The sequence below is a fragment of the Cottoperca gobio genome, chromosome 6 (genome assembly GCF_900634415.1).
Source record: "Cottoperca gobio chromosome 6, fCotGob3.1, whole genome shotgun sequence".
Classification (NCBI taxonomy): Eukaryota; Metazoa; Chordata; class Actinopteri; order Perciformes; family Bovichtidae; genus Cottoperca; species Cottoperca gobio.
Window position 1 is genome coordinate 10,430,933 of NC_041360.1, and position 12,497 is coordinate 10,443,429.

The 12,497-nt window shown below is 42.9% G+C and overlaps 1 protein-coding gene across 1 annotated transcript in view; it reads right to left on the bottom strand.

Annotated features, from left to right (window-relative positions):
• Window positions 1–513: 513 nt before the first annotated feature.
• The window catches only part of mrpl23 (mitochondrial ribosomal protein L23), a 32,753-nt gene continuing 20,769 nt past the window's right edge, over window positions 514–12,497 (bottom strand). The window contains exon 5 of the mRNA XM_029434828.1: window positions 514–1,481. Coding sequence (XP_029290688.1) covers window positions 1,317–1,481 — 165 coding nt within the window. The 3' untranslated portion in view covers window positions 514–1,316. The remainder of the gene's footprint in view (window positions 1,482–12,497) is intronic.

Consider the following 12,497-nt stretch of genomic DNA (forward strand, 5'->3'; position numbering starts at 1 on the left):
AATAAAAAGTGAGAGTGAGGCAGACAGAAAATAAATTGAGTGGCGGTGTGACAGGAGACTTGTTTGGTTCCAAATCTGATTGCTTTATAGCGACGCAGGGGGTGAGTGGTTCCAGGCAGCAGACAATGGGCCAACAGGATCAATATTGACATTCTCCTTAGTGATAGCTGAGTTGGCTGGGTGAGGTTAGGGACTGGACCTTTGTATTAGCAAGCCAACATTAGTGGTCACGGCTGGGGGACACTTACTGTAACCTTGGCCTCTCAGCATAATGGAGGGTCTGAGCGAGCCCAGGAGAGGTCCCTCCCCTTTATGGGCCTTATTACCGTAAGAGAGCTCAGTCCTCCTGTGGCCCGATTCACACAGATCATTACTTTGTCAAAACAGCTACCAGACCACGTTGGCACATGCAAAGACCAGCTTGTGTGGCGGACAGCGTCTCGAAGTGCCAGTTGTTGAGCGCAGCAGCCGTGGGAGATGAGGCGAGGAGAACACAAGAAAAAGTAAGCAGAGCCCTTTCGGACAAGCAGCCGTTTATTAGTTCTTATTCCAACAGCACTTACAATTAGACAGATTCACTGGCAAGTCCCGCATGCTAGGCAAACACACACAAACACTGGGTACAATCTTCTCTCAGAGTTATGGCAAGAGGTGCTACCACAGAATAATAAAACACTCTAGCAAATTCCATGTCGTTGCTTTGCTGAAACAACATCTCAATTGTTGTTTACCTAAAGTGGTCAATTAATCCAAGGCAAACTCATAAAAGAGGAAAGGATGTGGGTTGTCCAGGTAGCCTGATCCAACTGGCTGAGAGTCAGGGCAACTAGGGATGCCACAATATACCCTCCCCAGCGTAGGAGAGGGACGAGGAGAAAGAGGGACAGCAGAGGAGATAGACAGACGAGAAGGAAAGGAAACTCATGAGGAAAGAGTAAGAAAGAAGAGGTGCCGAGGTGCTGGTGCCAAAGAGGAGGGGTAAAAGGAGAAGGTGGTGGAACAGGAAGGGTGGGTGGAGGAAGGAGAGTAGGTCATCTGAGGTGATGGAGATTCTGTAACGGTGGGCTGGTTTCATAAAAGATGGCGCTGGGCCACTCTCCTCCTTCTGTGATTCTGTTCTGGCTCAGGTTACTGGACTGGAGCCTCGCTAACTCACACACACCAAACACATGTCTCCAGTCTCCCACACATGCTCTTTACTACACACTACACAGAAGTGACATCACAACAGTCGCGTTGTAAACCAATGCATGTTGCTCCCAATTAAACACCCACGCCACACCATGTGAGCAAGAGTTCCCGGTGAGTGGGCTGTCTCAGAGTCCGAACCACTCAGTGACCCCTCCTCTCCTGGGGTCGAGTTTCTGCCTCTGCTGCTCGTCCTTCATGAACTTCTCCTGCGTCTCTTCCATGGAGCCCTCCTCTGGCGTCTGGTCTTTTTCCGGGAAGATGTCAGGGAAGTTGAAGGTCTGGCTTTGGGCCTGGGATGCAAAAGGCAAAAAAGAGAGCAATTTGTTTTTGTATATTTTCAGCTCAAAATCATTTTACTAATTATTGTTTTTGTGCAACAAAATAAAAGCATCAAACTGCATTTTCCCTTTTCTTTGCAGAGAGTGAGATAATGATTTGGAATATAGGACACGGTTTCTCCCCTCTATCTTCCTCTTTCAGTTACACAAACGCTCTCTTTCTCTCTGGCATTCAATTTCTCCATCTCTCTCCCACATTTAATCTCTCATCTCTCTCCATTTCTCTGGTCTTGATTTATTCAGAGGCAAAGGATGGCATCCATTATTTATTCCATACCAACCCATCTCTGGCCATGGCTAATGCACCACTGGCCCATCCGTAGTCTGTGTCAGGCTGCCGTAGAGTACAGTACAGTACAGTACACACACACAAAAATAACAGGTCAGTGGGTGCATGCATGCACACGTATCCATAGCCTATCCCTCTCAGCCTCTCCCATGGACACCTGGCAACAGGAATTCACTGTTATCAGTCTCAACTGGAGCCAAATCATTGCCGTCCCTAAATGATTCGACTTTATATAAAGCCAGATCATAACTTTTTATGATGAAACATCCTCACAAATGTTCCCTAAGTGATTAATGATCACTAACGTTGTACACCAAACAACAGCCTATAGTCAAATGTCATTATGTGACTCATACACTTCTAAATTAATTTAAAGGAGCCTACCACTATAAAATGAATTGCTTCCATGAACACAATTGTCAATCAACTATTCTGTTTAAATATGTGAAATATTTAGTTTGGGGTTAGTGTGTAGGCGTTAAGGAATGGTCTGGCTCTGATGTGAATGTTACTTTGTCTGTCTCCAACCCCCAAAATACCAAGAGAAACATGCATATAATTACCACATGGTTTAATTCCCAAAGGGGGAGACAACATGAAGCTCACTCAAACAAAGCTACAGAATGGAGCTGGCTTCATCTACTCCAAAGCCTGGGACAACCTGGGACAACCTGGGACAACCTACAGCAGGAGTTTTGGGAATCGGTATCAGTATTGTATGTTTATACCTGTTGATGGATAAATGTGTGTGCTCAGGTGCATGGTGTTATGCTATGCAATAACAGGTAAGAGCATAATAACATTAAAATAAGACAAAATAACAGACAAGATAAATAAGGACTGGATACACACTGGTGAGAGTCTTATCACACATAAGTGATGAGACGCTCTGTTCTTCAAACATGACAAATAAGCACCGGAATGAGCCTGCACCAAATGTGGCTTATGGAAAGCTCATCGTTTCACGTTTAACTTAAGTGTTACAGTAAACAATAAAAACAACTGTTTTTCAAATGCAGCAGACTTTGTCTTTAATGTTACGTATCCATGCATCCTAAATGTATAGTGTTTGCTGCTGCCAAATGACACTGCTAATAGCAGAGGCTGCATGCGAAGTGGAGTGCGTAATATGCTTCTAAAACAGAAAGGGAAAGGAACAATGATCAGGAAATGCAAATGAGCTGTTGATCATGTGCTAGACTCTAGCACATGATCAGCAGCTCATTTGCATTTCCAGGAAAAGTCGATTTAAAAAACAATAAACAGTTAACTAAACAATGCTCATGCTGCAAAAGGTTTTTTTTATATATATATATATATATATATATATATATATATATATATATATATATATATATATATATATATATATATATATATATATATATATATATATTTGTGTTGTTAACCTTTTTATTCGATGAAAGCCAAAAACAATGAGCCTTAATTAATAAGCCACTGTCTATTTTCTTCTTTTTTGTTGGAGAGACCACAGTTCACCTTGACCCAGCATTTCTTAGTTACTGACTAATCCTAATTAGAGGATTTTAGCGATAAACAGAGACTGGCTGGGTCTTAGCCTACACAGATACAGATCCAGAGGTCATTGTAGATATTAACTACAACCCCGTCTTTATGAGCGTGAACTACCATCCAGCCTGACAATCTGACAACACTGGCATGACCAGGCATCTAACTACATCCAACCATCCAAAACACACCTATTATGGAAACTACTATTTTGGTATGATACTTTACACAGCCTTGAATTCATGTTAACTCTCTTAAACCTGGCCATTTGAGTCTAAACTCTCTGATACCAGCTTTGAGGAGCAGCTAGAGCAAAACATGCACAACCTTCAATCAAAAGAAAAACCACGCTGTCCTTGTGTTCCTGTCTTGCGGCAACGCCTGTATTGCAAACTACAGGAGGTTTTCTAGTGAGTGCAGTAATGCAGGAAGAGAGACAAGAGTGCAGGCCCAGTGAGGAGGAGAGGGCTTAATCGGGCACAGACAGAGAGCTGCCAAACACCAAAGGAGCACCTGGAAACCAACCTCCCTGCCAAGACCCTCGGTGTCTCTCTGCACTCGCCATCGAGGAACGCATAATATAGAACAAACACTGGATCAGGCCAAGGGAAGTTAGTTTGCTGCATGAGTAAGAGGAAGAGTGAGGAGAAGGATGCAGCAGGGAGAAAAATAAGAGTAGTTGATGTGAGGACGCGACTGGGGAGGAGGAGGAGGAGGAAAGTAGGGGTGACTGAGGAAAGGGTCTACCACAGCACTATAAACACTAGACCTGGCAACGGGGGGAAACAATGAAGCGGTGAGCCAAACAAGACCTCACCAAACTTGAACCAAACGCTGTCGCATGACAAATCCCAGTTATACAGCACAGCGCTGGACACCTTGTGTATACACATGGCGAAGATTAATACCGGCCTCAGAGAGTGCGATTCACAAAAACAACAAAGCCCTGAGATTGAAATCAACAAAGCGCCGAGACTCGTTAAACAAGTCTTATTGTTGGCAGCGGGCCGCACCCTGTGTATGTGTGTGTGTGTGTGTCAAACGTCTGCTGGACATATTTCCGCAGTGAGAGAAAGTGCTGGCAGAGAGCGTTCTGATTTTTGTTTGAAATATATACATCGCACCACAGCCGAGGCAAAGCCCATGTCCCCTCGGTCTTCGTGTGCTCCAAGTCAAAACGATCTTTCCTGTGTGTCTGTCTGCCTCTCTCCACTTGTGTATTTGTGTGTGAGAGAGGGGGGGGGGGGGAGTGTATTTGAGTGCATATTGAGTGATTTATGGAGAAGAACGAGGGCCTGGCCAAAAAGGACAAATGTGGAGAAAGACAGTCAGGCGTTATGTACCTCCAAGGGTTTTCTTTCTGTTACTTACTATGTGTCCTAAACGACAAATTGTAGGAGTGGATATTTTCCTTCACTCTGCCATCATTTTCACCATGCTCCCAATTAAATCAAGCTACCATCCAGGAATATTGGGACGAGGCCCCACGCTGCTAGTGATGTAAACATACTCCTCTTACGCACATGAACAACCCATTACACTCAGTTTCCCCTCTCTATGGGGAAAGAAGGAGAAATACTGGGGGGTTAAGAGGGTAAGGCAAATGTTGCCATTGACTCCCGACCAACCCGACTCTTCTCCCCATCTGCGTGTATGTATACGTTTCCTTATTAAACTCTAATTTAATGTCTTGCTCTGTTCCAGGAAATGTGTATTTAGGGTGTCGGTCTGCGCTGTGTCATTTGGGGACCACTGTTGGACTTTTAACCAGTTGATTGGGGACATCTGTCAAATTAGGGACAACATTGTGTGTCCCCTTATTGTTTTCACAGCAGTTAGATTCAGAAAATGGTTTGGGTCTTTAATGGTATGTAGTTGGTGGAAGCCTTGAGGGTACAAATGTACTTCAGTGAAACGTTTCTAAATCAAACCTGGTTTTGTGAATGTGTGTATGTGCTCATGTTGATATAACAGAGTCATACACACACCCTAAGTAATCCGGTTTGCAGCCCCAGAGGGAAGGAGAGAAAGAGGAGAGTGAAAAGAGAGAAGACCAGGCGAGAGATGGAAAGACACACACAAAGGACAACTGTATTCTATCTGATTGACCTTTGCTTCTGATCTGTAACAAACTAAGCATGCAGTCGTAACTCAAAAAAAAAAAAAAAATATGTGTGGAGGGGGGGGGGGAAGAGAAGATAAAAAAAAAAGAAAGAAGAATGTCGAAAGAATGGACGAATGTGTGTCCAGCAGCCTTGGAATGCATGCGAAATCAATACAGGGGAAATGTGAAGGGGGTAACTCTTTAATTATTCATTAGATTATATTTAAGTATGAAATATGAAAGCCATAGTTGTTCTAGATGTGTTAAAATGTCTTTGATGAAAACAGGAAGGTGCCAGTGCACTGTGCTTTTCCGACCTGGCGCTGAATTGAACATTATGGCACAGTCGGCAGCTTAGGACACAAAAGGTTGATTCAACCTGCTGCTCTGAGACTTAAAACATACGGGACATGACTGGGCTGCACTGGACCAGGTCCAGACATCGCCATGTGACAGATGAGGTACAAATCAGCATTTAAATGCCTCTGTATGGGCTGCACCGTAAGCACAATCAGAACTATGCTACAAATCTGAACAAACAAGAAGGTGGCTTTCAAAGAGGATTACTCAACCCCATTGTAGTAAGTTTGACTTTATTTTCCAATATCCTCAATCCACACGACAGCTTCCATGGTATCAGATTGTATGTTAAATTTTAAGTTACGTTTGGAGCAACATTGTATTACTTTGAAGACTCTTGAGGTGAAACGGTGCCTTTCATTCAGATAATCTATCCAATTTTAAAATGTAATCCATTAGAAAATAACATTCTAACCACTCTTTTACAAGCTGAGATCAGCCTTTTGTTGTGCTCTTTTGAAACATTGAGCACCTATTGTGGAGCTAAATAAGATGTGACTGAGGGGTGGGGGCCCAGAACTCTGACTTCTTGGATGACCACACTTGACCGAATTTAAGAACAGAGGAACTCTCAATGTGGTCACAGTGTCTAAAAAGGCTTTAAGTGGCAACTGAGCCATTCACATCGACCCTAAGAGACTGTCAAACAAACTATATATCCCCTTTATTGATGATGGACTATCCAAAAGGCATCAGAAGATAGAGCCATTCACAAAGCAGTCAATAAAAATCAACCAGATGTTGGCGGTTGACATTAGAGTACGGCCAAATCTGGGCCGCACACTGAAACGGAAAGGTGTTGACGACGCGGTGAGAAATCTCATGAGGCTGTGGCTCATGTGGCTGCTGTGGTGTGGTGGGGTAAACCGTGGCAAAGCTCAGAGTCATCTTAAATAGTAGTGTGTGTGTGTGTGTGTGTGTGTGTGTGTGTGTGTGTGTGTGTGTGTGTGTGTGTGTGTGTGTGTGTGTGTGTGTGTGTGTGTTAGGGAAAAAGAGACCAAGAGGTGTTCACATTGTGGTAGAACCTATTTTGGCCGCACGGTAGGAGAACCTGGCAGACTACAGAGGGAGAGACCACAGTGATGAGGTTACCAGGATTAGAGCTGAGGGCAACCCCCTGCTGCGTGTGTGTGTGTGTGTGTGTGTGTGTGTGTGTGTGTGTGTGTGTGTGTGTGTGTGTGTGTAAACCCTATTTAACGAGGGAAATGTTGACTGCAGCATGCTCTTTTTCAGGAACTCGTGCAGTTGCACACCGACACCTGAAGTTGCTGATTAAAAAATAGTCATCGTTTTCCTACCGTTGGCCAGTAACCAGTTCCACTTGACCAGTTGGAGGAGCCTTACTCAGGGGCAACGCAACTCGAGGGAGGAGCATTTATTACACTCTTTCCATCAAGGCTTTAGCAGCCAGACTGTGGAATTTAAAGGTGTAATCACACCTTTTTCTTTGGTCTCAACCACAGATGAAAACGCTGTTGCATTCTTCTTTTCGGTTCATTTAAGTTCACACTGCCCAATTACAAGTGAACCGGGCCTTGTAAACGAAAGTCAGATGGACTCACAAGTAGCTTTTTTTTATTGGACAGAGTTTTGGCAACCTGTCATCCTGCAAGATTACAGATTTTAGCAGCCAAGGAGCAAGGGGGGAACAAACCAATTTGATTCCAGTTCATTTAGGTTTAACAAAAAATTGTGGACTATTCTGCGCTGTTTGACATAATTTAGAATCTCTGGTCTTCATACCAGATGAGAAGGAAATAGCTGACTACGGTGTTCAGTACACGCTGTGGTTTGTCCTTGGTTCATTGTGTTATCCTAGCCTTTCCAAGCATGAGTAACTGCTGGCTATCCGATGTCAACATCAGTCTCCTTGTACCCATAAGATCATATGAAAAAATTACCTAACAATGGACAACATGTTCATGAGAATGTTCTTTGGGAATGTTTCTTGTAGTTCACATTGCATTCCCTGTTCTAAAAAACTGTACCTCAGTTTACTTGAAAGTGAACCTACCAGATTTGCTTTGAATCATACCATTTTAACCTGAACAAATTTACAGAACTAAAAGTGGGAAGGATGCCAGTTTAAGAGGTCTTCCCCGACCCGAGACAAGTTTTTCCCAGGAGTTAGGTATGTTTAGTGACGTGTGAAAGCTCAAACTCAGTGCGGTCTTATAAAGTGGTCTTGCATACTAACAAACCCACAGTAATGACTCCCCCTCTGAAAGGCAAAAAGACAGAAACTTGGATTTGTCCTCAAGTATTTAGGCCATATCTGCAAACACCCTAAAAAAGCTATAGAGATCAACTGTTATCAGTCCACTCCAACACAGCCCAACTGTTGATCTTAGGTGTGATACCAACACCTACAGAGAATAATGTGGTCATATTGTTGGTTTCTACTATTTCTTTGCGTAGTATTGAATGGTCTATGGGTGTTTTTTATTTTATTTTAAATCTGCAATCACAGAGAAGAAGTAGTCCAAGAACACTGGGAGAGGCAGGAAAGACGATAGAAAAGGGCAGAAGAGATGATGACTCCCGCTGCCAGGCCCCTGGGTGGGCCACACATTCACTCTCCCTTTATCTCATTGACATACACACACACACATTATACTCTGCCCCGTTGTACCTCCGTCCAGTCCTCCTGGTACAACCCATTCCAGGAAGAGAAAAGTGAGAGACAGAGATGGAGATAGAGTGAGGAGAAGGGATGGTGAAGGGGTGAAGACAATCAATGCCAAAAGATAGATAAAACTGAACTTTTGTTCTCTTAGGAAAGACAGTGAAGTGAGAATGATTGAATTGATGTAACCAATGAAACTGAATTTAATTGATGTAAGAGCTAAAAAGTCAGGTGAAGAAGTTAAACTGTTGAGACAACTTGAGAGCCTGAAAGGAATTTAGAAAAATAACAGCTGTGAGAAGGCGCAAAGTTAAATAATATCTCTCTGTAAAAGACAGATAAGTGGCAGTGAGAGTAGACCACTAACCAATAGCATCCTGCTGTGGGTTTCTTTCAGGGTCATGACCCCGGCCCTCCCTCCAATTACAATGACATCTCCTCCACAGCTCGGCAACAGCAAAATTACTTGGTCAGCTTTGGCTTGCAGCAGTGTATGTTTGTGTGCGTCTCCATGTCATTCATACTAATGGCTTATGGTCCATATGACAGAGACATACAATATTTTGGACAATTTCTGCAGACGATGTTTTCTGTGCATAGATGTTTATGTGCACATGGGGAAATGATTTGCGTGTGATTCTTGATTCAGCATGAATGCATAAAGCTTCTTGATCAGAATTTAGGGGTTTACCCCAAGAATAGAGCTGGATAAATAGTCAATTACTCACCTCTGACTGGCGGATTCTTTTATATACCGTATTTGTGGGCAAATGTTGGAGTCGTAGGGCCATTCTGCCAATAGATCTTTTTTTAGTTAAAACACATTTAATTAACCAATCCTGACAAGTATGCCATGTGATCTGCTAAAACCGCATCTTTTACTCTCCCTCCTGACACAACCGTCACTCTTTTCTCTTTGAAGGAAGTTGTATTGTTATGAATATACTCGGATTTTGGTTAAAAATAAAGGCAATGCCTTTAATGTGAAGTAGCGGCGGTTAGATGTTCCGTTTGCATTTTCATTAACTTAATACGGCACTGCTTCAACGTAACAACAGTCAACAGCGAGGCTGTTATTAATGGAGCAAAATTGCACTGGATTACATGAAAGCATTGTTTGACTTTGATTTCCCCCGTGCTCAAATAGGCCATCTGCATCCATCACGGGAACGGTCTGCCACTACCAAAAAGAACAACCAATAATTACTGAATGTAAATACACTGAATGGCAATTGCAGAAATAATGCCGACAATAAATAGTATCGAAACTGGGGTTTGATTTCATTAAATTTGAAGGATTATAACTTAAAATACTGTTTCTTAGTCACTTTTTCAAAACATTTACCATTATTTTTGTTTAATCTAACAATAAACAATGTATGAGCACAACCCTAAAATAATGAGGCTGCATGAACTCTTGTGTCCACTTTTACCAAAGAAGTGATGTGTAGTTAAAGCCTTACGCAACAGTGTTCAGAGAAAGTTGGATTGGTGCATCTTTGTGTGCTTTAATCAGTAGTTTCAGTTCATCTGACATAGATATGAACAATTATGCTCTTGTTAATGTGATACAGTGAGAAACATTACCGCAGAGACTGACAACTAAATGTGTGCCGATCCCCAGCACGACTGTGTACGGGCTTTGTGGGACAAAGAGCAGGAGCAGGAGGTGGGTGAGCTGTGGTCAACTGAAAATACTTTATATTTTGCAGGGACCCTCTGACGTAGTGCAGGGTGTCCAGTGATACATATGCGCATACTTCTACCCAGAGACAAATGGAGGGTGTGAGTGAGTAAAGTGTGGTTGTGCGTGCATGTGTTTATGTGTGTGCGTGGTAGTTGTCATGTCTGGGCATGTCTGCTCCCAGCCTGCTACTGGAGACATTGGACCCTGGTAACAGAGCTCTGAGGAAAAGATCATCACCATCTAAATACACACACAGCCACCCACAAAGACATTTACATCCAACTGGACACTTGGAGAATAACAACAACAGAAACAGCCAAGAACAACATGACCAAATCTGTGCATATTAGCAATAATAACACATGGTGAATCATATTGCCTTCTGCCTTAGACGCCAACCCAACCTCTGTACCTTAAAGTCAAATCACACCTCGCCTGTCTCAACCACCCACCCCCATTAAACACACATACACACACATAAAACAGCTGTTCACTATCATTATCCCTTCCATCTATGTCATTCACCCCCCCTAAAGTACCCCATTTCTCTCTCGCCAACGCATGTAAACAACCCTCACATACCCTCCCCCCAATTTCAAGCATTTCCTCAACCTACCCTGCCCCCTCTCGGCCCCAAACCAAACTATCTAGGCTACCAAACACGCACACACAAACACACACACACACACACACCTCCATGCATATGCAACATAAACATCCAAGCATTGCCCCTGCCCCCTCCCTGACTCTGAGGAATGCGGTGACCAGCTGGTGGAGAAAATACAAAATTAAGAAGCATACAAAATCAGGAAATGCATCAGCAGGGGCCTATCAGAGGGCTTTATCAGGCCAGTGGCAGCCCCGCCGAGAACCTGGGTGGCGCCGCATGGTGATTGGCTGATCAAAGTGGCAGCTGTGTCATTACAGGTCAGGAGGTCAGAGGTAATCAAGAGAGGTTACAGGCATGCGTGTGTATGTGCACATTGGTATGCGTGTGTGTGTGTGTGTGTGTGTGTGTGTGTGTGTGTGTGTGTGTGTGTTGCCATGGCTATCTAAATAGAAGGGGAACCTGGAGGAAATGAGGGTGATGAGATAAGATGTTGCATAGAAAGATAAAGTAAGTATCAATCGAAAAAGACAGAAGGGAAGACGACGAAAGAGATGTAGAGGATGAGAGGATGAGAGGAAGACGGAGAGAATCAGATCTTCAAATGTAACTGTATTTATACAACTGAAGTGAGCTGTTCACTGGTGTTACATTACATTAGATTTCTGTACTGTTTTGCTTTTCAGACATCAGTCCCATGTGTCTCTCTTTTGTTTTTCTTGATATAAATCTCTGATAAACATTTACATTACATCTGCAGCACAGTCATGTCAATAAAACTCATATCATCCAAACTGAACCGGGTGTAAGGAGTTGAATGTGTGAGAAAGAAACGATAGAGTACCTTCGATTTAAGCCATTCAAAAAAAAAGCTTTGCGTGTGAGATTCCAAACCGGATGGTTAAGACCCTGCTCTGTTCTCTATAATTCATGTTCTCTCTCCACTGAGCTCTTATGACACACACACACACACACACACACACACACACACACACACACACACACACACACACACACACACACACACACACACACACACACACACACACACACACACACACACACACACACACACACACACACACACACAAAGAGAGAGAGAGAGAGAGAGAGATTGGGGGCTTTTCATTGAAGCTTGATTGCCAGGAAAAGCTTCTCCTTTTATTAGGCTCACCACCAGCATTCGAGCATGTGTGTGCACACATATATATGTACACACACTAATTAGTGTATCAGCCCATTCCTTCCTTCCGAAGATTTATACGCCTAGAATGCTGACAGATAAATTTCGGTGAAAGTAGGGCTGCATGACTATTGATAAAAGGAGAATCATAATTGTCTCACTTAAAACTGATACAAGTTTCTCTCCCAATTCTTAATAAAAACATGTAATAGAAATGTTGCATCTGTAATGTCACTGGGCCGATAGGAGCTCACTGACAAAGTGATGCACCAAATTAGGCTTTAGTTTGTGCAGTTAGAGAGCAGAGATGATTTGTTAGATCTTCTGGTAAAGTTTACTTGGCTTTGATAGCTTCGTCACATTGTATTTTGTGGGGATATTTGAGGTGATCGCATACGTCTGACGTTGGATGATTTTGTTTCTGCCCTGCCCAGTAAGTAAGTAATATGCTAATGTTGCTAGCAACATGTTAACATGGATAAATTTAGGTATAAAATGATTGCAGAAAATCGCCTTTGTTTGCTTTTGCTTCAATAACATCAATATGCAAAAAAGGGGTAACACTAATCTAACAAAACACAA